Genomic DNA, 26,394 nt, shown 5'->3' with positions numbered 1-26,394 from the left:
TTCATGCCAGGAAGCTAGCGACATCGCTCTTTTCTTTCTGCCATAAAATAATTCGGTCACACTGGGAAGTCAAGCTTTTCCTTCCAATTCTTTCGAACCTAGAAAACTTGGTGTGGCCTAAGAAATTCTGATAAAATCCGTACTATTAACCCGTGGCTACACGTTCCGCTTGTTGCCGTTTGAAAAAAAAAAAATCAAATTTAGCGGCCTTAAAGCCATGAAGAGAAAATAAAACTTCGTTTAATTTGAAAGAACTAGGATTCAGTATCCCACTCAGCTCCATTAAAGCCACAAAAGATGTTTTTAACGAAAAAAAGCAAGAATTATTTAAGAACTTTCAAATTTTGCGCCAAAGAGACGTGTTATGAGGGGCCAATGACGTCATACGGGCCAACAATGAAATATAATTTTCAGTGCGTTCACTGCACGTTAGCATTCAAGTGATGCGGTCAAATGGAACTAGAGGCCCCATTACAGACGTCCAGTCATGTGTCGTCGTGGCAGGTCAGTTAGGCGGCCGCCAATCGCACAAACAAGGTTCCGGGACGTCATAGAAAAGTTGCGGGAAATTGGCTAGGGGGTCGCGACTGCTTCACACGTTTTCTTGCATATCTCCGTTATTTGTTCGAAGATTGCGATGATATTGGTATCAGTGTTATCGGGACTAAGCAGTCTTTCTAATAAACCCAACTTGTATATTGTCTTCATGGCTCCTTTAAATGCGAGCTTCAAACCAGCTCACCCTTGACCACAAGTAGCGAAGCGGCGCTGTCGGATCCAGCAGCGTTGCCCGCAGTGCACGTGTAGTTCCCGATGTCCTCGGCTCCGACTTCTAAAACAGTCAACGACGACACGGTCTCGGACAGCTGCTTGATGTGGATATTGCGAGAGTTCTCCAAGCGTCTTCCATCCTTGGTCCATACGAAAGTGAGCGGCTCGTCGCCGTCGAGAACAATGCAGTGGACGATAACTTTTGCCGACAACAGCGGGTTCGAAGGAAAATTGAAAGGCTGGACCATGGGTGGCCTTACTGAAACAGAGGGCGGAACTGTTACAAGTCTATTGTTGGCGTCATATTCTTCGCTCCACTTCCATCAGTTGGTTGCATGTCTTACCTGTCTTACTTGAGCCAATTGATATCGCGAGAAGAGCAAGAAAGCTGCAGATCAATCCGAAGCCTTCCATCGGAAATCTCATCGCCACCAATTCGAGCCAAAATCGAGGCTCTTGTGTCTGCCGCCTACAGACTACTACTGCAGCGTGCTTGCCACGGCCCGTAGTATCGCGCACGGCGCCCTGATTTCATGCGCTCTGGAAAGGTGGCGACACTCAGCGGAGGAATTACGAGGAAGGCACGGCGATGGACTAACGCGGTGGCTGTGTTGCTACGGCGTTCGGCGGGAAAAACGATCGTGAGAATTTTTTCTTTATCGCCGCGCGCGCCGACATGTCTTAAATAAATTCGATTTTTATGCAGTCGTAGCATACCGGTATTATTGTTCGATAAATTTCAGAGGGACAGTTAAAACCTTCCTACGTGTGTTACGTGTGAAGGCGTGCAAGTGCGGGTGGCCAGGGTGTGTTGACGTCGCAACCACAAGGAATTGGTGAATAGGTCGTGAGCTTCCGACTGTCGCAGTCACTATACTCGGTTACAACTCAAGAACAGCACCACCTCATGTAGTGTATCACTCCGCCAAAGCACCAGACCCGTGACGTCAGTGCCCGCGCGTTTTGAAAGGGGTTTGCTATGAATGCGTGATATGGTCTGCCTTGTCTCACGCAGTTTGTTTGTCGTCACTGGAGTCGTTTATAAGCATATTAAGTCCAAAAAATCACGGGAACGGCTCACGCCATGTTCAAAATATTCCCAGTAACGCCCTACTTGCGCCGCGCGGAGAAACATCCGGCTACGGTGATAAGGCACAGCGGCAACTTCCGGTGCCGTTCTTAAGTTGCCATCGAGTATAGCCAATCCACGTGAGCGGACATTTTGTGAAGCCCACATTGGCCCTTAACGTTAGGTAACCCTAACGTTGAGCTTACCGAAAAGGCAAGCAACGTCAAGCTCATTGTACGACAAGCTTCGTACGTCAAGGTCTTGTGTCTCTTAACACCGGTTGGGGACTCAAGACCTGACATCTTAATGTTAGGCCTAACGTCGGAACGTCACAGCCATTGCGGGCGTCCGGCCGCCGCATACCCGCATTCGCGGTCACATGACGCGTCACAGCCAACGGGATGTTCGGCAGGATCGTTGTGACCTCGCCGACGTCATATTTTCATTGGGGTCATAGAGTGCTTTTGCACTAAAAAGTATGGGTAGAAGTTCGAAGGAAATCGGGTTGCTTAGCTTCTACATAGGGAAAGGTATACATGTATGTGTTGGCATATAACGTGTACGAGCTGCTGGCCGGTATTTTCGCAGTTTTTTCCCTTTCGTTAGGGTCATACCCACCGGTTACAGTAAGGGTTGCTGTGAACACATCACTTCCGTCGTCGTTAGAGACCTGGCACGTGTAGTTGCCGATGTCTACTGCTGACACTTTCTGGATGATGAGCGTCGGCATCTTTTCCAGCGGGTGCTGAACTGTGATTTTCGATCCACTGGATAATTCCTTGCCATCTTTGAGCCACGTGAATGCGAACGGTGGCTGGCCTTCCGTAGCGAAGCACGATACAGTTACGTCTTTGCCGACGGGGTGGTTTTTCGGAAACGAGAAGGGCTGTATCTTGGGAAGATCTGGAATGTTATGCAGTGAAAATGGGAACCACTTGCTGCCACTGGCGTCTTTGCATGCAATAGAAAGCAAATCAAAACGTTTTTTTCGTTTTGGCAATGCATTGGCTAGGTTCAGTGTATACGATGAAAACTAGGCAGAGTTGCAGCCACTTACCCAGGGCAGAGCTCGAAGATATTCCGAAACACAACGACAGGATGTGAACGAGTATACGGCTGAATTTCATGTTAACAACCGTGGTGAGTGAAGTGGGGGATTTGAACGGAATCTGCGCCAAGCGCGTTTTGCGACGCCGAGTAGTACAGACACACCGGTGACGCCGACGCGCCCGTGCTGTGCGCAGGATGCCACCAGCAGCACACCGAATAGAAGTCTATCGTGCGTATACTGCGGGCAGCTAGCGCCACACAGTGGAGGAGTTGTAAACCACGCTCAAACTGCTGCCGTTTTTAAATGCTGTCCACACTGCAAATGCTTTCTGTAGGCGTTCGTAGTCCTCGAGTTCCCTGAATCACTTTTAGTGCGTATTTTTGTCTTTCCCGTCTTAATTGATTGCGGGGTTTAACGCGCCGAAGCTACATCTGGGCTTTGAGGCGCGCCCTAGTAGAGGGCTCCGGATTAATTTCCGCCACCTGGGGATAATTAACGTGCGCCGAAATATCGACACACGGGCGTTTTTGCTTTCCTTCACCATCTTAAAAGAGGCCGCCGCGGCCGGGAATCAAACCCGCGTCCTAGGGCTCAGCAGCACAACGCCATCGCCACTGAGGGTCATTCCCATTTTAAGTGCGAATGCACTTTATAAGCGACCCCGAACCTTCCGCCGTCCGCATAGCAACAGCTGCGGGTGCGCGCGCTTTTCGTCTCTCCTCGTCTTCCTTGGCAACGGGGGGAGATGGGCGCGCGCTGCCTGGCCGCTGACATGGCACATACCCATGTGGGGGATTGGTCAGGAATGCACTTTATAAGCGACCCTGAATTCCGGTGACCGCCGTCCGTCCACATAGCAACAGCTGCGGGTGCGCGCGCTCCTCGTCTTCCTTGGCAACGGGGGGAGATGGGCGCGCACTGCCTGGCCGCTGACATGGCACATACCCACGTGGGGGATTGGCCAGGAATCTCCTTGTCTTCCTTGGCAACGGGGGGAGATGGGCGCGCGCTGCCTGGCCGCTGACATGGCACATACCCACGTGGGGGATTGGCCAGGAATCGGGCGTGAGAAGGGTTAATGCACCCGCTTAAAGGAGTACTGACACGAAATTTCAAAGCTGAGATCCGCTCTAGCAATCAAGTACAACGACAACACAAATAGGTGTCTGTGAATAAATGCATCTTTCTTTCTTTGTAGTTGTGTGTGTGTGTGTGATCTCTCTTTCGCGAACATTACCGAACCGCGCAAATTCAACTCCTGCATTCGCACTTTCACATTCTTTCCCTCGGGGAAATGCGGGGAAATTTTTTTTTTCCCCTACCCTGTCCCGAGCCACGAAACTGTGGCAATGCATGATATAATGCACCTGTACTTTTTTCACCCCCTGTAAAGAAATGTTGCCAGCAACGGTAAACAATCTCCTGTGAAGCAACGTCAGCCCAGAGCTGTTTGTTCCCTCATAGCATCTACCGCTGGTTCCTTCGGACGTATTTAGCGTCGTTGTGTATCCGCAACCGCTTTCACACATGGATTTTCACTTGCTCGTATAACGCGCGCAAAATTGTAGTACAGAGGCGCTTATATATGTCGTTGCTGTGAAGAAAGTAGTTCCGCAAGCAAAATTTCTCATTATGTCAACACACAATCGCAGTTTCAGTTACAGGTCTACAGTTAAACCTTGAAATAGAGTATCAAATACATAGGAAGGATCGGCAGGATAGGGGAAAAAATAGGAAAGGGCCTCAGAATGATCAGACGGGTGAAAAATAAAGCAGGAAGAAAACGCAGTGGTGTGTCAGTTTGAAGAAAACCAAAATATATATCAGAAGGCGTGCAGGCACCTCAGTGCCCGTCACTTCGGATGGACCCGGATAATGGGCAGATTCGATTATGATCACTGCCATCTGTAACGCTTAAGCGCGGTGTTCGTGCTGATGCATTCTTAAGGGTCGTGTGTGGCTTATATTTCAGGAGATGCGGGACGAAGTAGACAACAAAGGATTTGAAGTGAGGGGGAAGCGTGGAAATGGCGACTCCATGGATGTGCCTTAAGTTCCCAGTCCTTAAATAATTCGAAGCATAAACTTAACTATCGAAATACAGTTTAACTGTTCCATAACGTAAAGTTGGCAACAACATCATTCATTTTACATACTAATAACATTATTATGATCCCACTCGAGATTTGAGCTCTCGAGAGTTGCGCTTGTGCTTTATTTGACCGAGAGTATATGTGATGGCTTATGTGGATACTAAAGCTCGGCCAAATCGAGGCATGCGAATTTCTTTTGCTACCTAATGACGTTGTTACAAGCAGGGCAGCAGACCACGATGGAGCCTTGTGAACTATTACAGCACAATCATTGACGCCAGCGCGACTGCTACCCCCATTACATCTACACTAAAAATAACAAGAAGCTTGTCCATACAAATTTTGTCACGTAATCTCCATATATACAAAGCGCAGCACCGAAACCTGTTTGCTGGAAAATCAAACAAAAAACACTTTACCATCGGCTTTGTGTCGCCGTACCCGAAAGTTTTCTGCGATTCGTGACGTCACACGTGCACGCAACAAGAATTGCGAGACTTGTTAGAAAGTCATTGACAGCAATACCACAGGAAAGCGACGATTCTTGGAGGAAGTTTTTTTTTTGTAGGCAGCGTTCGTGATTTGATGCTCGGGCTTTTATGACGTCACACCCTGCCTCACAAACAGTCGCAAGGAAACGCGAGAAAAACTTCCTTAATGTGGTGATTTTTCAAAGAGAAGTATACCTTCGTCGCCGACTTCCAATTAGCCCCCTGATGCTTTCTGCATTTCGTAAAGGTGGTCACACCAACCTGTGAGCAACAGTGCCGCTGTGTAGCTGTCCGCGCCGAACTGGTTAGCCGCTTGACATGTGTAGTTGCCCACGTCGTCGGGTGACACGTCTGGTATCGTTAGCATACTAACGGTCTCGGTGACCATCTTTGCCGAGGCCTTGTTCTCTGGACGAATCTCTCGGCCGTTCCTAAACCAAGCGAAGCTAAGCGGCTCCGCTCCGATGTGGGCGCTGCAGGATATCGTTATCTTTGAGTTGAGCCGGGAATTCTTCGGGAAGACGAAAGGCTGAATCTGAGGCGGTTCTGCAAACAGGGGAGTACCGGTAGGTCGCAATGGCGAAGTTTCAAGATCGAAGCAAACTGCGGAATTCCCTCAAAATTCACAAAGGAATTCGCTTACCACCCATGCCGCACGAAGATGGAGGGTCCCGCACGAAGATGGAGGGGTGAAGAGGAGAGTCATGTACAGTGAGATTATTGGGGAAATATCCATAACAGTGAGCTTGCAGCTGCGTGAGAACTACGACGGAACTTTGTGCAGCGCGTACTCCTTCAGAGTCACGCGAGAACAGAGTTGCACTGTACAGAATAGCCACTGAATACGAAACGAAATGGAGGCATCATAGTGCGGACAACTAGCGCCACGTCGTAGTGAGTAGGGGAAATACACCCAGTGCACCGGGCGGAGTAAATTGCGCGCGTTGGTACGATAGCGTATTTGGTACTCGCCTGCGTCGCATGCTTACTAACTGTTACGTTGGAGCGTCGGCCTACACACGGAAATTTTTAGCACATTTCTCATATGAATTAGCAGGGCTGCACGATTAGGTGCCACAGTCAAGGTTAGTTTCGCAAGTAAAGGCTGCGTTAGTGCACTACTCACACTACAATACAAACAATCCACTATTCAAAGTTCATTGCGGAAAGCTATAATTTCCCTTCATTTTTATGGCCCAGTATTAATTTGTAATAAACGTCACGTCAAATAGGGCCTTTCTAATTTAGAATAATCGGACGAGCGGTTGCCAGAGTGTGGAACAAGGAGGGAAGAGCTCAATACTTTTGAGAGGCCTAACATGGGCCTTTACCCGCTTGCCAGCCAACAAGAGCCGCTACATGCTACAGTTATTATTGGTGAAAATGTGCTAATTACGCTTACTATTTCAGTGGTCACTGTGGGAAAGTTTCACGCCACCGGAGTCGTCTTTCCGTGTTGCCTCCAGGCCTGCCTTCCTGAATCTAGAGAATCTACACGATTCCGTGATCAGTGTAACAGCTCACGTTAGGACTAAAGGCCCTTCATACGCTTAAAAAGTCCCTTCGTAAAGCGCACGAGGGAACTTCAGTTAGGACAGCATTATCTCGTAGAACGATGTTCTTATGCAAAGGTAGAACGGCACGGGGATTGGTTTTTTCGCCATGGTAACAAAAGTGCATGATGGTGTACACATCGTATGTAGAACTTATGGTTCAAATGGCCACTTGAATGAGGAGAAATACATGCTATGTGTGCTTCGTGCGGGACAAGGGCTAGGGTAAAGGCGTCAGAAGAGTGCGCATTGTGGTACTTAGCTGATCTCAGTCGGCACGCAGTGCACGATATCACGCGGCTAGAGCGGCCTGTGCAACTATATTTGTCTTCATAACACCCAGCGGTTTTCGGTATTCTTTCTGGAATGAACCTGTAGTTGGAGGCGATTTCCGCTGGCCTGATAACTAGTTCTGACCTGTGAGCAGAAGCGGTGCTGTGAAGCTGGCCTCCCCAAATCGGTTCGTAGCTTTGCAGGTGTAGTTTCCGACATCTTCAGGAGACACATTCGGCACGGTCAGAATGCTGACAGTTTCGCTGACAATCTTCGCCTTGACCTTGGTTGCAGGTCGTAGCTCCTGCCCGTCTTTGAACCACACGAAATTGATCGGCTCTGTTCCAACGTGGGCGTTGCACGAGATGACCATCTTGGAGTTCGGTCGAGGATTCTTCGGAAAGGCGAACGGCTGAATTTGAGGTGGCTCTGCAAGCGGTATAGATTGCAACCCTCGTATGCTCAAGAAGCGAGGTCTTTTTAAATACAAAGATGAATTTGTTGACCAAAAATATATGCTTACCGCTGGTGGTGCCGCAGCAGGGAGCAACTACGAGCGCGGTGAAATACAGGATGCGTACCCGCGAAATGCACATGGTGATGTTCGATAAATTAGTTCGGCAAACGACAGCTTCCAGTACGCCAAAGCGTCCTGTCCAGTGGACGGAAGGCGAAGTTGTGATTTCGGCGTAGCAGCCAGACAAAAGCGCAAGCGTCGGGAAAGAGCTATGATAAACTGCGGACAACTAGCGCCACACGGTGAAGCATGGAGCAAATACAGGCCGGACTCTAAAACCAAGCGGGCTTTGCGCGGACAAATACCTTTTTTCAAGGCAGATAACCAGTTTTTGTAGAGTGCATGTTTTCTAGCTCATATGAAAGGCAGCGTTTTATATACCGGGGTAACCACAGGCAATTTTCAAATAAATTGGCGAAAATAAGTGAAATTTGGCACTAATTCTTTTTAAATATTAAGGTGGCGCCATGCAGTGTCTGAACATGGCACTACCGTACGTGCACCAACAGCTGTGCTTGGGTTTCAATGTGTGATTCAAAAACCGAATCAAGGAATAGGAAAGACTGAATTTTGTTGCTGTTTTAGCTCGGCCCATTGACGCCCATTTATTTTGGACAGAGGGTATATGCTCCACAAAAATCGGTTGGCTGTTCGTTTGCGTGTGAACCGCTACCTGGGTCACTATTTCGACATTCCGTCTCGTGAATGAGTAGGTGATCGCCTTTTACAACAGCGCATAAATTTAGCGGCAGGTCATAATTTGCAGCTACAGTATTACACTGCGATAGCAAATTTCTTTTGCATTTCAACGGCACTGAGGAGGCTTTCAGGTAAGCTACCATGAAATATTAAAATCTCACAAAAATTCACCATGTTTCCCGTTTGGTCAGCGCTCCCAGTCGAAAAAGACAACAAAAAATTTCTGTCGCACAACAGAGATGTTTTGCTTAGAGAAAATTTTCTAAACAAAAACTGCAGAGATAGCTGCTTGTGGAAGGCAACTATTACCTTTAAACATGGAAGTATGTGTTGGCACAAGTTCTGCCTGTCCTTCGATGATGAGGTACACGGCACTGAAGCCAGTTCATTGAGCACGTCAAAGCTGTTTGTAACAAAGCAAAATAAAAATTCAGATCGAGGCTTCAACGTGTCGAAGCTACATTCGAAAAGACGAGGCGCGCTATTTTCGGAGCCTTTCCCATATATTTTCGGCTGATTGTCTACAGCTAGAGCTTTTTGTCTCCTGTTAGAGCTGACAGGCGTTTTTTGTATTTTCCTTGATCACAACCACAGCTGACACGGCCTGCAATCGACGGTGCAACCTCGTGCACTCATCCCCTATTTTGACATGGTTTTTAGGGGCGACGCCCTTTAGGGGCTCGGGCTGTCGGCGTCTCATGTCGTCGTAGTATCATGTAGTCACGGTACTGAAACAACGGGGCACTAATTACCTAACGCCTCGCGCTAGAACGTAACGCGTACTAAAAGAACAACCGGGACGCTCGTTTTCCATCACCTCCCGCTGGAAGGCTTCGTGCTTCAAAGAGACGAGACTTACAGAAAAGCTGTATACCTCTACCACCCAACGGTTTTATGCATAATTCGGCCCTCCCCAGGTTTCCCGTTACGGTTTCATCTCCGTAGGCAATAATGCCCAGGCGCCAAAAATATACTTACTGCATGCTTTGCCCCTTCCCAGGCTTCACGTTAGTGCATATGGCCACGGATATTTTTACAACTGGGGGCCCATATAGTCAGGATATAAGAAATGCAAGACTAGAATGTAAAAGGGAGCTGTAAAAGTCGGTACTTCCAATAGAAACATTATAGGGATAAGAATTTCTAACAATGGTCGTGAATAGCGGTAATACTGAACCAGTTTAAAATTACAAGAACATTAAGCATCATGTCGTGAAAGAGTTTTTTAGTGCCCAATGGTCGAATGTGTCATCTCACCATCATCGCCATGAATTTCCTTTTTATCTCCGCCACTATGACTGAGAGCCTTGACCAGTCGCACTTGTTAGGCACTCATCTACAGTAATAACGTTACGTAGTCGTAACGCTGAGCCTTATGTCGTGACAAGCAACGTCGAACGCAACGTATGTTATGTAAAATCAGCCGAATGTGCTGCACGGAAAATGGGGAGTCCCCGCACTTCAAGCTGAAACTTTGCTGCACTGCTGATTTACTGGATATCCGCGAAGTTTTCGAGACTTCATGATGCACAACGCTAACTGTATAGCCATTTGTGCGAAAGAACCTGCCGTTATGGCGGTTTGACATGGGCTGAAATTGTTGAGATATATATTTCCAGGTAGGAAGCGTGGCCAAAAGCAGGGTTTCACCAATATGTCTAGTGTCTTTTAACTCCTTCCTTGAAACAGCTCACCTCGAACGACGAGCGCTGCTGTTACGGCGTCTCTGCCGACCTCGTTCGTGACAGTGCACGTGTAATTGCCGACGTCTTCAGCCGCCACCTTTTCAATGGTCATCGTTGCTATGTTCCCCGTCACTGAAGTGGCGTATTTGTTGACCGTGTTCGCAACCGGCTCGCCGTCTTGTGTCCAACGAAAGTGGAACGGTTCTGTGCCTCGCGTTACGGCGCAGGTAAGCAGCGTCTTTTCACCCAGAGTAACGTCTTTCGCGAACGAGAACGGCATGATGACTGGCGTAGCTGAGAAAGGAAGCAAGGAATGGCAGTTAGGGCCGTATGCAAAGAGAGGGCAAGCAACGTTTGCCAACGTGACTTCTTACATTTGCTTCCACGGACGAACGGGATGCATACGACGTAGATAACCAAGACGGGCAGAAAACTAAGGCTCCAGTGCACATATCGCAGCATCAGCAAATAGGGAGCAAAAGTACTTAAAGGAGCCATGAAGAGAAAACAAAAGTTTGTTTTATTCGAAAGATTAGGTGTTTCATAGTACCCCAAGCGCTTTCCCGGAAGCAAAAGGTGCTTTATTCACTGAGAAATAAGGCAATTTAAGTCAAAATTTTATATCTCCCGCTAAAATTGCACATTTCGTCACGTGAACAATGGCGTCATACGACCCGGTCCATGAAACAGATACCTAGTATGTCGACTCCATATAGCACCCACACGCGGGAGTCGACCGAGACGGCGGCCATTTTAAAAATACTAGTAAAACCTAGTGCACCCGCAGCCCTAGTAATGGAATCGCCTGATCCGGAGAACAAAACTCTCGCCGAGGAGCTCGGGCTTGCATTTAACAACCTCACACCACTTGAACGCTCAATGCTTCTAAGTGCACGAGCGGCAAGGGTTGTGGGATACGCGGTGGACGGGAAAGCGACCATTCCGCGATAGCCACAACAAACGAACGCCCAGCCGTCGGCACCGCTGCCTCGTCAGCCCCGTCGCGACGGACGAATACAGACTGGTACGTATGTGCCGTATTTTCAATTTCAGTAGCAGTATCGCTTATGCCAGTTGGCCGGTGTCGTGTATGGAAAGCCGTTCGCTCGAGCTCTCTGCTCCGACCAGAAAGATTCGAGCGTCAATGCGCGGTGTGTACGGCAATTTTTTTCCCCAAGGTCAGAGCGCTTTGAAAGGCGATTTGACGAAGTCGGCGACGAGCGCCAGCATGTCCGGGACCCTGCCGTAACCACTTCCTCGGAAATGAAGCGAGCACACTCGTACTTCCTTTAGCTCTCTTTCTCCTCCGTTTGCAAAGTTCACAAAACGTAGCCACTTGCTTCGCCGAGGTTCGTCGTTGGGCAGCACATGAAAGGAGATCTCACCGGCGGGGATGTCGCACTCCCTCGACGATTTGCCCGTACTACATGGGCATTTAAAAACACAGCATCGAAATTTCATTGTAAAGTACTCGAGCAAACTGAAGTTTTCAGTGGTTGTAAACTGTAAACGAGCTCGTAACGACAGCAGCAAGCCAACACGACCTCCATACCGAAACCTGTGCGACGAGTGGCACTATCTCGTTGCTGCTCTGTGTTCCTTACTCCCCTTGTTACTATTTTTACCTTTGCTGGTTGGCGATATGACGGCCAACCTCCTGTGAAGGGATTACGATACCAAGCAAGGTCGCGGCTGTGCGTGCTGGGACGGTTCGTGGGCCCCGAAGAGCCTTGAACCCGAAAATTCATCTGCGCGACGGTGGCGACGGCGAGATGTCGAGTTCGGCTTGGCGGTAGTTTCGTAGGCATTGGCATACACGCTTGCGTGTTCGTTCGGAACTTCAACCGTTTACTCCACCGTTCTTCGTCATAAAAAGAATGTGCAGTATGTTTCACGGGCATTTAGCTCGCTATGCAAACTGTAAGCCCTGCCTAACATGCGTTTGCTTCTGCCAGCCTCCGCCAATCGCAGAGCTTAGCCCATGTGACGGCATAGGTTCTGTTGCGGGAAATGATCTGGTGGGTCGCATGACCATTCCCGTTTTTCCTAATTATGTAGCTTATTTGAGCGAAGTTTGCGTTATAAGTGGTGTCGTTATGGTTCTAACGAGGCAATCTTTCGAATGAGCCAAACTTGTGTTTTCTCTTCATGGCTCCTTTAAAGATCTCACTTCGTCCGACGTATTCCGTGCTTGACGCTGTGCACGGCTTGCGCGAAATGCGCCAGCGCTGAAAACGACGCGCGAGTTTCTGGGTTCGACGTAAGCGCCGGACAAGTGGCGCCCCCTCGTGGGGAGGCAACCAGTTATCGACAAGTTCGAGGCAGTCCTTTCAACTAGAGTTCTACGTGCCTCTGCCTTCACTTGCGCGCCATTCACAGCAAGCAGTTCAAATAGCCTATCGAGATGGCGCCACCCTATCAGAGAAAAGCACGTCAAGGCCGAAATGTAAAACGATTCTTCAATAAAGAAGGTTAGTCTTGCTACTCTGTCACATTTCGTTTTAGGGCGCAGCGTTTTGGCGGCCGTCTATGGGATGAGCCGCGTCGTCGTCGTAACCGAGTGAGCGATGGCAAGACCGAGTAGTGAAAGAAAGCAAATGAGAGTGTCGCGAATACCGAATAGTGAAAGAAAGCAAAGGAGGAGAGTGTCGCGAAATTGTCAGGGGAGGGCGGTTCGCCGTGGCGGCCAACGCTCTCCGAAAGTGTGCGGTGAGGGAGGGGGGGGGAGCATGCTGTGCCCGCACGAGACGCTAGTCTGCGCGACGCTTGGCGAAAATGTGAGGGGGGGGGGGCATGCGCGTGACTATGATGTGCGTTCGCTTAAGACGCAGTTCGCGGGCCCTTGCTGGGACGCACTTCGCGCCCCCGACGCAGAGAATCATCGCTGCCGTCGAGATAACCCACGCGTGAGTGCTGCCTCAGCGCACTGCTGCTGCGCCCAAATATTGCATTAGGGAGTATCGTAGTCGCCACTCGATTTTTACGATGTTTTGTAAGAGGCCATTAGAGAAGACTCGACGCGAATGCCATGTTTTTGCTTACCTTGTGTGTGTGTGGGGGGTGGGGTGGGGGGTCAGTTAAGTTAAGAGTTATAGCAGTAGGTGGAACGGATGATTTCGGCGAAGACTGAAATAGGTATAAGCAGTCCCCGTTTGCACGCCACCTGAAAGACGATTCGGAAATTCGAAATTACTATACCAAGAAGGCGCTGGCTTCAATTGTAAGGTTCAACAGGACAAACTGAACGTTGCTGCGGAAAACGCAGCTTCTTGCAAACGATGTGCCGTGTAAATCAGGCGCTCGTTTACATCGCTGCTTTTAGTTTTCACTACAGAATAACTTCCCCATGCGTGCAGTGTGCGTTTTTCGACGACCGGAGTAGTCTTCGAACATTATCGAGATCTTCCTAAAAAAAATACCGTCTGCACTGGCCCTTACCCTGTACAAAAAGAACCGCGGAGTAGCTCGTGCTTCCGGCGGCGTTTGAAACGGTGCACGTGTAGTTTCCCAGGTCCTCAGTGCTGATGGCTTCAATTGTCAGGGCGGCCACGTTCTCCAGGACAGTCTTGACGTGCCTCCTCGAAGTGCTGGTGATTGCGTTCCCGCCATGCGTCCAGACAAATTGGAAAGGTCCAGCGCCACTCGAGACTACACAGGTGACCGTCGTCTTTTGTCCGAGCACAGAATTCTTGTGGAACGAGAAAGGCATGATGGCGGGGCGCCCTGAGAAATTCGCATAACTTCGTCAGACCTTCGCACAGAGAAGCGGCGTATCGGCAGATGACCAAGAGCGACTTACCGGAATCGGCGCTACGGCATGAAGCGAGGAATAGTACTGGGATGGTCAAAAGCAGGCCTAGCGTGTAGTAAGTATCCATACCGCTGGCGCACACGTACGGAGTACGCGGGCTACAAGACTCCCGTTGTGCGATAGACTGCAACTTTCTGAACTGAGGACACAGCGAACTAAAAGCGCCGAGGGAAGAGGCGGTGGCGTCACTGCGGCAGCACGAGTTGTCTACTGGACAACTAGCGCCACCCCGAGGCCACTCCCCGAAACACATTCTATTCCTAGAACTGGGCGACACTGGCGCGGATGCTCATCGGGAATTGTTATTTCAGACCTAATTAAGCACGTAATATGCACCTTCCCTTCAGTTTTCCTTTCAAATCTTAAGCCTTAATTAAATATGTTACTTATTTAACAAATCTTAAGCCTTAATTAAATATGTTACTCATTTAATAACGTTTGTAGTGCATTTTTATTAATCGAGAAAATCAAGAAACAAAGGCACGCGGCTTTACGATAATCATAAGCGGCGGAATGAACGAAAATAATAGCGACAATAAGGAAGGACGTACATGAACGAATATCTGCAATTTGCAAGGTGTTTCGTTTCATCATATGCAACATCAATAGGTGCGCGGAAAAGATCAACGGGGGTATAATCTAGCTTAGTATATAATATATAATCTAGCTTAGTAGGTCCTCTAAAACGGTGCAGTAGTCAAAGCTAATCGGCTGTCGTAAGACCGCACGTGTAGCATAGCATATTTTTTAAAGAAATTGTTCTAAGAGCTTAGTGTCTGCCTATACCGCGCCTTCAGAAGAAAAAGAAAATGGCAGCATCTCCACTCCATGGATGATAGCGAGGGTGCGGAGTTCGGGGACTCGAAATGACATCCAAGTTGCGCCCCGAGTGACATCCGATTTGCGCCCCCACCGTCATTCGATTTGAGCCGTGAGTTGCACCTTGATTATTCCCTGAATGAAACTGTAACTGACGGCTCAAATCGAATTTCGCTTGATTTTCGCTCGATGGTGGTGTGCGCACGGATGGACGCGGACGGACACTGGGAGGTGTTAATGTACTCCGCACCGTTACAGGCGAGGGAGCAGACCGTTTGACTCTCGGGTACTAACTCACGGTCGTAGCCCAACGGGTAAGACGACTGACACTAACTGTCTGGACTACCAGACACAGGCTGGAATCCTGCCGGTGCCTGTGTGATTTTTTGCGATTGTAAATGCTACGCGCACGGACGCGGACGGACATTGTGCGGTCCTAAGGTACTCCGCACCTAAAACGCCTTGCTAAGGGAAGCGAACTTCGGACGTACCAGATACGACAAGCGGTGCCGTAAAGTTGTCGCTTCCCGCGGCGTTCGTCGCTCGGCACGTGTAGTTCCCGATGTCTGCCGGACCAACGTCGGTTACGGTCAGGACGGACACGGATTCGGTGACCATTTTGGAAATGGCCTTTCGGCCGTTGGCTGCGAAGGGCTGGCCGTCTTTCAGCCACGCGAAATGCAAAGGGTGCGCGCCTTGGCTGGCAATGCATGTGACAGCAAGGGTCTGGCCTGGCAGATGGTCTTTGGGGAAAACGAATGGTTGAAGTATGGGAGGATCTGCAGAAACAGAGTACTATGTATTCGACATGCAAGTTCGGACAAGGGTGTGAAAGGGAGCTACACCTACCTTCTGCAGCGTGTGTAAGCGATGTCAGAGCCGTTATGGATACGATAAAAACCAGCATGGCTTCGAAGGATGACGGAAAGGTTCACTGGGAAAACGGCACTCTTTGCGTACGGAGCCGCCGCGCTCTGCTATTATGGTGGCTGAAAACTTTCATTTTCTATTTTACCAGGATGCCTAGGCAGTGATCGTGGAACAGGTGGCGCCACTCATGGGGACTTTCCGCCACTAAGCTCGTGAAAGCAAGACAGGCGCGGTTCCTTGAAAGCCCAAGCCTTGCTTTGTCGCGGCTACTGCTAAGCAGAATATAGTAAACTGAGACGCGCAAGTTTTGGTAGAAGCTGGGAATAAGGAAGTATGCAGTACATAGGTGGAGTGGTTCACTTTGGCGTAAGTTTAATGCAGGTTGGAACGAAATGCGTTATGCCAAGCAACGGAAAACAAAGGATACCTGGTTCACGCGGAGCGACCGTTAGTCTATTTAATTTTAACAGCAGAACAGGGGCCGAATTCTCTAAAACGACGGGGCGTCGCTTTGAAACGACGTGGCAGCGCCATGCAAATGCATGTGTTCTGGGGTTGGGGCCGTCGCTTTGGGGCGGCCGGCTGGGGCAATCAGCGCAGAAAAGCGCTGTGGCGAGGGCGCGAAGCGACAAGTGAAGCGACGAGGGGGCAGTGGGTGTCGCTTCGCGCCCTTGCCACAGCGCTTTTCTGCGCTGATTGCCCCAGCCGGCCGCCCCAAAGCGACGGCCCCAACCCCAGAACACATGCATTTGCATGGCGCTGCCACGTCGTTTCAAAGCGACGCCCCGTCGTTTTAGAGAATTCGGCCCCTGTTTAGACCGACACAAATCCGTCCGGCGTAGACAGAAAACCCTAAAGCCTCAAGAAAAGAAATGTGGTTAGGGAGGTCCCGGGAATCGAACCCGGAACCTTTACGTCATGAAACCGGCAACCTAACCACTGGGGGTCATCCCAAAGGCCCGAGTGGGCCATCCCACTGGCCACCTCACTGGGTCACCCCGAAGGCCCGAGGGGTGACCAATTGCAAAAAACAAAAAACAAAACAAAACAAAAACCAACACTTCCCTTGTTCGGAATAGAACCCGAGTCCCTCGCGCTATGAAAGCGGTGGCTATCCGGTTGAGCTAGCATCGCATTCCGGGCGCACAGCATTTCCTTTGGGTTCATTGCGCGGGCGATGGCTTTGGACTTTCCCGCGGTTTCTAGCGTCAGTCAGCGCGGTCCACTTTGGGAGAGATGTGAAAGCCTGCAGACGAAACGATCCGGGCCTGCCAGTCTTGGAGAGCCAGTGTCAGGTGGCGCCACTTTTGTCAACAGAAATATCTACGCCGGTACGTTGCGCGGTTTATGTTTCTTGTCTCCATTCTCCATTACGCAGCGTCGAATTTCACTGCGTGCGGAGTGCACATAGCCCTGGAAAGGACGGTGTTTGATACGCGATTTTCCATCCTTCAGCGACGATGGCAGTGGTGATCATCATCATCATCACCAGCCTATCTACGCCTACTGCAGAGCCTCTCTCATTATTCTCCAATTATCCCGGTCCTGTGCTAACTGCGACCAATTTATTCCCGCACACTTCTTGATCTCACCTGCCCATCTAACTTTCTGCCGCCCCCTTGCTGTGTCGTGATGAAGTCCAAAATCTACACGCGAAGACATGCCCACAAAACGTAAGGAAAATACCGAGGACGTCACAGCGGCGAAGTGCCGGCCTCCGCGCTCGTCGTTTCAAGCGTGCCCAGGAAACGTCCGAGCCGAGTGGCTAGCGAGACTGTGAGGCGGGGTGCACCCGGAAGGAGCACGACATATACCTGGAGCGCGACGAGCGAACCGTCTGTTTTCCCACCCTTCTGCGAAAACGCGGTATAGATGAAATGTCTTTAAACAAATCTCCATCGCACTTATGCCAGGACGGAAATGGTAGGGGAAGAGCATCACAGGTGGACGAGGGAGAGACGAGGGTTGATGCAGCAGGGGCGGCAGAAGACTATCGTCTTTCGACGACATTTGCAGCGAAGCAAGCAGACACGCGGCCAATTTCAACACGAAAGCTCTTAGAATATTGTGGAGGTGATTATTAAAAGGCCCTTGAGCCATCATAGCTTGATATTTAACTCTTTATATTTCCCCTGGAAAATGTATTCCCAGCAATACGTACCAAATGAATACACAACCACGCAGTTGATGGCCAAATCCCGGCGGCCGTAGAACACCTATCCAAGGCGGCGGAGATGGCAGCAATGCGGTTGAATGTGCAAGGGATCTCTGATACGGAGAGGCCACCTTTGAAAATTAAATGTTGCGACGTTCAGCGCTGGAACACTTTCGAGTGAAGCCAGCTTAACCGTTCTTTTGCACGACCTATATGTAACAGAATAGGAGATACTAGGGTAAAGCCGACAAAAAGAAATGTGAAGGGATTTATCGGGCTCACAAACGAGCATATTTTATCATGAAAGTGTTTTATTCCGGGGTTCACGAAGATTTCCTTTACGCCATATCCGTTACGGAAGTGACCCAGTCCAACGAAGCAAGTGGCCTGTAAAGGGTGCACCCCTGCACACAGGGTCTTCTTGCGGGGAAGCAACCTTTAGTACTGAAGAGTACGTTATACTTAGGGTTGTTCGTTTTCGGGTTTTATATTTTAACACGAAAGTGTTTTACGCCGGGATACACCCAGGTTTCACTCACGTCATACCCGTCACGGAAATGACGCCAGTGCACCTTTGCCGAAGCGACCCGCCAACATGACGTCGCTCGCCAAGCACACCCACAAGACAGCCGCCGACCCGCAAATCATGCTCAGCTGCAGATTTCGCTGCACATTTCACCTTCATGCTTTACCGATTACTATGACGGAAGACTCAACCAGTTTTTTTTTTCGTCTTATTTCAAACTGTGTTGGTGTGAAAGTAAGCACGCGTCTGCGGGTATGGTATTGCGCCAAGTCGCACACAATTCTCAAAAGCGTTCCTTGAGCACAGGGATAGCCAGGCGCTTTTTAACAATGCGTCAGCCAGCGCCGCGTAGCGGTGGGATTGTGAAGCGTTTAGAACGTTCGCGGCGGCCATGCAATTCGTCGCATGCACAAGACGGTTTATTCGGTAAATGAAAGAAAATATGCGTATTACCTCTACCAGCATCGTCTTTGCTCTTTTGTCGCATTTACTGAGCACCATGCGTTAATCTCGCCGTTTACGGGTGGAAGGATAACGTGAGGGTTCTCACATGTGACGACGAGCTGCGAGGTGACGCTGTCTGATCCCGCGGCATTGCTGACAGCACACGTGTAGTTGGCGATGTCCTCAGCGCCGACCTCCGGTATCGTTAGAGTGGATGCTGTTTCGGAGATTTGCTTGACTTGAAGTCTCCTGCTAGCGCCTATTTTTACACCGTCTTTCAGCCACACAAATTCCAGCGGTTCACTGCCTTCGAAGACTGCGCAGTGCACTGTGACTTTTTTCGATGTTTGCTTTATCACCGGGAAGCTGAATGGTTGCACTCTCGGTGGATCGCCTGAAACGATTGAGGATACGGGAAAACACGCGTGCTATCAGCAAAAGTGGAGTGGTCAACTAGAATTATTCGTCTCATGAAATCGAATGTGAAATCAAATGTCGGATGAAATCATGTTATGGTTATCTGAATATCCGCTGCTCCTTCTTACCTCGGAATCCTGGTGTACCGTGTGCTAAGGCATTGGCGGCGACGAGGGCGTAAAAGGGCAAAACGAGTGCCATTGGCATCTCCATGGTGGTAGACGTCGTACACGAGGAGACGGTCAAGCCACTGTGACTTCGAGGACTGCCACAGGCGTTGTGGTTCGTCGCATCGTGCGCCGCACGGGACACTGCTGCTTGAATTAAGCATACACGCGGGCAGCTAGCGCCACCCCGTGGCGGAGAAAGAAACTTTCGCAGGACGTGGCAAACTGCGAGGTTTTTGAAACGGCCTACACATGTATTGCCAAACTGAGGGATGTCGACTGATCTAACAAGATAATGAGTAATTTGACAGGTGTGGTGCGAATGACATGTGGCTTTAACAACATGTGGCTTTAAAAGCGCAAGTTTGCTCTGTCGGGTGAGTGTGCGCGGAATGCTCCCGCTATTTCAAACTAACGAATGAAGTGGACTCGACTGGACCTGTACGGATGACTGCTTGACAGGAGGATTAGAAGAGTACTTTGACCGGAACCTAAATTAAAGGAACATCCGTAATTGTCTTTTCGATGCCTTATATGCATACCGATAAACAAGGCTTTCACGCCCTTCCCCCGGTTATGCCTGCACCGCTCAACGTACGAACAAGCGCAAGAGCTGCGCTCACGAAGCTACCGCGTACTTCGACTGTAAGCGATATAAAAGCAGTGCATATATTGAGAAGACGTACTTGACTCGTTGCGAAGGATAAACAAGTCACTTTCATGCGTTTACTGCGGAGAATACTTTGTCGCAGGCGTTGGCCATCGCAGTTCCAAAATGCCACAGAAGCCTTATGTGTCCGAACGGTTGTAGGGACATTCTTTCATTTGCCCATTCGGCCCGTTTACCTGCGCTTTAGGCATTCTTGTCGACCATGGTTTTGCCCTTGTAGTTACCTTTACGCTTTCTTTTCTCTATCCCTAAGCTCCACTCCCCGTCTTTTAATACACCCTTTCTTTCTTTTCAAACCTCTCCTTTCCTACTTTGCGTGTGTAGAGTAGCTCTTCATGTGCTGTCTTATCCTTCCTTCATGCTGATTATACCAGCACTGGCCCGTGCTTTAATATTTCCTGCGGTAATTATCTGAGAACGGACCCACCGGTCACAAGTAGGCTCGCCGTGAATCGGTCGCTTCCGTCGTCGTTCGAGACTTGGCAGGTGTAATTGCCGACGTCCACTGCTGACACGCTGTGGATGAGGAGCGTCGACATCTTTTCGAGCGGCTTCGTCAGGGTGAACTTTGATCCGCTGACGATTTCTTTGTCGTTCTGGAACCACGTGAATGCTAAAGGTGGCTGACCCTCCGTTGCGAAGCACGACACAGTTACGTCTTTACCGATCGGGTGATTTTTCGGAAAGGAAAATGGCTGTATCTTGGGAAGATCTGAAAGATCGGAGCAGAAAAATGTGATTTCGAGGGAAATGATTGCTGCTAATCACGCTGGGTCATGCAAGGAAAACAGCAATATCTTGTCTTCCCGGTGATGCGGGAATAATATATATTGAGAATTTCGGATGGTAGGAGCCACTCACCCGAGGTGAAGGTCACACGTATCGCCAGGCACAGAAGTACACCCAGCATGAACGTACGGCGAACTTTCATATTGCTGATGGTCGTGTACGAAGCAGCTAAAATCAGTTCGGAACACGAACAAAGTGAAGAAGCTTTCCGTTCTTGCGAATGAGGACTGAAGCGGCCCCGCTGCTCCCACCTTTCTGATTCTGATACCCTGAGCGAGAGAGGGCACCTCCAACGACAAGCCAGCATATCGTTCTTCCCTATGCGGGGAAGTGGCGCCACATAGCGGAGGAGTTGGCAACTACGTTGAACCTGTGGCGGTTTCGATGCAGGTACTCTCAGAACATGGTGGCAGCGCGTTCGTCTTTTGTTATGTATGTCTCGTCCTTCAGTCCTTCGACCTTGAAAGTCCTTGGCGTCCACACCCATCGTATAGTAATTAACAAAACCGCGTGCCGCGGAACGCTGCACGCTATGGAAAGCCTCGCGCTTCGAAGACGCGTGCAACGGAGCCTTTTGACGCCTACACAGAGAAGAAGCAAAATTTGTTGGATGAATTGTCGAATTAAACCGATTAACATTATCACTCAATAACCGGTTGGTTAGAGCTGGAAACGTGGATGGCAAAGCGAATTTCTGCCGACGTCAATATCAGGGTTTCCGGCAAAGTAGTAACAGTAGAAGAGGAAGAAAGACATGTCGACGGTGAACGTTAAAATAGCGCCGCGGGAGGGAACATACACGAGTACAAATGCGCCAACGCATCCAAAAAAGTTGTTCTCGTGGGTAGTTATCGTAGCAGGCGAACCAAAGAGAACGTGAATAAAAGTAAATCATGTCCGAGGCTTTCGTTTTCAAGTTGTGTTAGGGACAACATTAGAGAGCCTGTGACTTTTCCTCCTCCCCGTCAGTCCCTGTGGCGGAGGTGTGTGTTTGAGGTATTTGTGCGGGACTATATAAGTGCATTTGACTTCAATTATGAAGAAGCAACGTCCACACGGAACCCAACTTTTGGACGAGAAATGGGGCTGCTACATGTGGTTCCGTACTACGTCCACAGTTGCGTGTCGCGGAAGGTGGTAGCATCATAAGCCACGTTTCTCCCCATTTTGAAGGGGGCGAATCCCGTCAGGGGCTCGGGATGTCGACGTCTTCTGTCGTCGTCGTCGGTCGTTTCATGTAGTCACGATGCTAAAACAACGGGGCACTTGTTCTCCAACGCCTCGCGCTGGAACGCTTCGTGCTTCAAAGACACGAAACTTTTACAGTAAAGCTGTATACCTCTACTCCCCCCAACGGTTTCATCTCCGTGGCCAAAAACTCTAAGAATACACTTATACACTGCATGCTTCGCCCCTCCCCAGGTTTCACGTCAATGGAGTTGGTCCGGTTTTTTTTTTCTTCTTGCGTCAGAATTCCAAGCTTTTGATATTAAGTGCATTGTACACGCCACATTAATTCCGAAAATAGACAGTTTTAGTTTCATGTACGTAGAAGCTTCATGCACGTAAAGCTTTCACGTATGATGAGCGCGCATGCTCAGAACGCAAAGGGTCGCCGTGAGTATCACGGACGTACGTGAAATTCGAATTTTTACATTGCGGTCTTTACGTAGTTGACCAACATGGCGGCGCCCGGCCCTCCCGCTTTGCGGTGGTAACAGCTTCGTCGCTAATCCCTCGGGGCGATATCGTGTTCTAAGCTGTTGATTTCGCTTTCAATTTGCCCATTCTTACGCTCACTCAAAGTTTCAATCGGAAAATTTTTGTTTTTCTAATAGATGGGCGATTGTCTAGCTGTTAAGCCTGACGAAGTAGCGGTGGTCGTCGTCATGGCAACGGGCTCGCGAGAGCACGAGTGGCCACGGCCGGACTGGAGGAGCGGCGAGCGCGCACTTTCATGAAAGTGCGCGCCCGCCGCTCCTCCAGCCCGGCCGTGGAGTGGCTACAGCAGTGCCTGTGTCTGTTCCTAGATGGCGCTAGGACTAACGCGCTACTATGGGCGGAGAGCGAGTGCATGTAACTAAAAAGGTTGTAAACTACATGCGCGTGGACTACGTATACTTTTCACGCTTGCGTACGTGAACTCTGCACGCACGTGAAACTAAAACTGTCGAATGACATGAAGTGGCGTAAGCTCCATATTGCGGACTGTTTTGCGATACAAGAATCGCAAAGCCTTGAAAACACAACGGACGGAAACAAAAGCGCCAGGCCAAACTAGGTGTCGTCAAAAGTTCGCGACAGCTGAAGAAAATGACGGCGGAACAAATACCATGGAAGCGACAGGCCTGACGGAAGGAAGCCGTACGCTTAAATCGGCGATTTACCTTGAACCAGGAGCGTCGCAGTCACGGCGTCCCTTCCGACGTCGTTGGTGACGATGCAGGTGTAGTTGCCGACGTCTTCGGCCGACACTTCTTCAATGGTCAAAGTGACGATGTTTCCCGTCACAGGAGTGGCGTACTTGCTATTCGTGTTGCCAACGGGCATTCCCTCGTGAGTCCAGCGAATCTCGTAAGGTCCCGTGCCGCGTGTCACGGCGCAGGTCAGTACAGTCTTCTCTCCGAGAGCGATGTTTTTGTCAAACGAGAAGGGCATGATGACGGGAGGCGCTGGGGAAGCAAGCAGGCGAGGGTAATCATAGCGATTAAACGCGCACGACGGGACTGGAGCGTATGCGTGATGTATCGTATGATGACTTACATTTGTTCCCTTCGGCGCACGCAGCGAGTATGGCGAAGAGTACGAACACTTGCGGTGGGGAGAATATTCGGCGTGTCATGACGTAATAGTGAGGTAATAATAAACGCCGATGCGGGACGGGTTTGTCAAGAATGCAACTCCAACTATGACACGAGCGACAAAACGCACGCAATCGACTGAAGCCGGCTGCGAAAAACCGGGCTATTCGTTCCGGAGATTTTCTTGCTACTGGACAAGTGGCGCCACGGTGCAGGAAGTCTGTGAACTACACATGGCGGCAACGAAACGTGCGCCAGTGTTTAAAAGAGTGTTCTGCTGAAGATGCTGGACAGCGAAAACACGGCCAGTTAGTGCGTCCTGCTAGGGCATTTTATCTGTATTAAGAATGACAAGAAATGAATAATGAACACCATGGGAGTATCAATGGTCTCATCTTTATAGCCGTTGTTAATGTAACGTGGAACACCTGGGGTCATCGGAGCCTCCTCTGGAAACAAAACTTGTCATGCCAACAATGTTTTGTGGGAAGAGACTGGTGATTTTCGAAGAAAATCAAGGCTATAGCTTTGTAAGCTTATAAGCATAGGACAGTAAGCTTACAAAAACACCTGTAGTTTGCTTTATTGTTGTGGGTACCACCGCCACCACTGCAGGACGTTCGCAATGGTTGAGCACAGAGATCACTGTTTTGAACCTAAGAACTTTGTTTTCAAAGTCCGAATTAGCAGTATTTACACTGTCGAGAGTGGCACGGAAAACTGTCTCCAACAATTTTTTTCTGGTGGGTACGAGCAATTAATATAAACCTTTCAGTTGGAGATGCACACCAACAGAAGCAAGCAATGTGGATTTGGACTTCTTGCAAGAAAGCTGAACAGAGGTTGAAATCCCTTGCATTCTTAAAAGAAAGCAAGCAATGAAACTGATGTGAAACTTTTTATAATAACAGCGAATTTCAATTAATATTATTAAATCGTTCCAGGTCAACAAAGAAGACAGCTCGGACTGTGTGCAGGTTTTTCAATGGAAAATTTAAAGGGACAGTAAATGGTTTCTAAAATGAAATCTTACATTTTCGGAAACCGAGTGTCGCTGCAGCGGAGAAGCTCGAGCGTTGGTAATTAATACTGCTCGGAGTGCCCGAAGACAAGGCAAACAAAGCGCTGGGCGCGGTATGTCCGTAGAATGCCTAAGCGTTACAGATGACCCCGTTAAAAATAGTATGGCTAACGAGTCATCGCCAACAGTAGTTCAGTATTCTGAGTGCTGTCACAAACGCCACATGTGTCGATGCCTTCGTCCGTTTCAGCCATCGCACGTAAGTTATTGCAAGAAACGAAATTATTTTTAGAATAGGATGACCGGTCGCTTGATCAATAGCATTTGCTTTGGACACGCTGGCAAGTCTTTCCTGAATCTGGAAGGTGCCACAATGACCCTGGGCAGCCACAGTGGCTCTCAAATGGAAAAGCAATTACGTTATGCAATTGTGTTATAACGACCCGAAACGAACCAATACGCGGCTGTAAAACTGTTCAGCGGGCGTTACTTTCTGTAGCAGATTGCTATGGTTCAAAAAATGGGATTCCAATGGGGCAGTTAAATGTGACTTCTAGTGTAAAAATGGCGTTATTTAATTAAGGGACGTGGCTGCAGAGCTAAGGTTTATGCTGTTTCAGGTCTCGTCTACGAGAATGCATTCACTAATAAAGTTTGCCCTACAACGTCACATCAACTAGTCAAGTCCATAAAATGAACATTTCTGTCTATCTCGTCCAGCCGGCGTGCTGGAGCTTCGAGGAAGCGAGTAATAAGCGTTCCTCGGTACTGATCTTACCTTCGATGAAAAGAGCTGCAGAGTAACTGGCGCCGCCGGCGGAGTTCAAAACCGTGCACGTGTAGTTGCCCAAATCCACAGCGCTAATCGCCTCAATGGTCAGGGCAGCGACGCTTTCGGAGAAAATCTTGACGTGTTTTCTGGAATCACTGGCAACCTTGTTACCTTCGTGGGTCCAGACAAACTCGAATGGTCCCACGCCACTTGAAACGACGCACGTGATCGTGGTCTTCTGTCGGAGAACAGCGTTCTTTGGGAATGAGAACGGCATGATGACTGGACGCCCTGGACAACAGATATCAGTGCCAGCGAGGGCTCAGGAACACATGCTTCGATTATCTGTTCGGGAGGGCTTACCGGAATCGCTGGTAATGCACGGAGTGAAGAGTAGCATCGCTACGATCAGAACGGTACTTAGCAGGGAGGCCATATCGAGAACGTAGCATCAAAGCCCGACGTGCGTGCACTAGCTAAGCGTACGTAGTGCGACTGATGCTTGGAACTGGGGAGAACAGGGAGGCTGATGACGCCAGTGCCGCAGCATGACTTGTCGAGTGGACGACTAGCGCCACCTCGGAGTCATTCATACAACTGGCAACCGCGCCCCCCTTCAGGTGCTTCATAAAGCGTAAATATGGACGATATCAGCTGAAATTTCCCGCCTTTTTCGTTTTTGAGGGCTTTAAAGTATTTTTCTTAGTATTCATGGTTTCCTTAGAAAAGGGATATGTTTAAGGTTGCACTTTTTAATTGGCGTATCACACGGGAAGTGGAGCGCACCGGATTAGAGGGAAGTTATTTTCAGCCGTCTGCCTAGGTACCTAAGGGGGGACCCACCTGATCACATTCCTATATGACTTACTCATTCATGACCAACGGGTTAAAAAAGAATCGTGTGCCGATACTAAAAGTTTTAAATACATA

General features: G+C 49.4%; 1 protein-coding gene across 12 annotated transcripts in view; it reads right to left on the bottom strand.

Annotated features, from left to right (window-relative positions):
* LOC144158761 (cell adhesion molecule Dscam1-like) overlaps positions 1–26,394 on the bottom strand; it is a 172,348-nt gene that overhangs the window by 65,698 nt on the left and 80,256 nt on the right. Inside the window, exons 1-3 of one of the 12 annotated variants that reach the window (XM_077689901.1) lie at positions 10,577–10,687; positions 10,212–10,496; positions 2,547–2,743 (exon numbers count right to left, since the gene is read on the bottom strand). The exons of 9 other annotated variants lie outside the window; for them this stretch is intronic. In XM_077689901.1, the coding sequence (XP_077546027.1) occupies positions 2,547–2,743; positions 10,212–10,496; positions 10,577–10,664 (570 nt within the window). In that variant the 5' untranslated portion in view covers positions 10,665–10,687. Of the gene's footprint in view, positions 1–2,546; positions 2,744–10,211; positions 10,497–10,576; positions 10,688–23,257; positions 23,537–26,394 lie in introns of those variants that run through there. 2 more of the 12 variants (XM_077689878.1, XM_077689895.1) reach the window with 2 other exon arrangements.

The sequence above is a fragment of the Haemaphysalis longicornis genome, unplaced genomic scaffold, assembly GCF_048455015.1.
Source record: "Haemaphysalis longicornis isolate Haplotype H1 unplaced genomic scaffold, Haemaphysalis longicornis Haplotype H1 scaffold_10, whole genome shotgun sequence".
NCBI classification, from domain to species: domain Eukaryota; kingdom Metazoa; phylum Arthropoda; class Arachnida; order Ixodida; family Ixodidae; genus Haemaphysalis; species Haemaphysalis longicornis.
The sequence above is the reverse complement of the archived record's forward strand: the minus strand, read 5'-3'. Positions and strand labels throughout refer to the sequence as shown.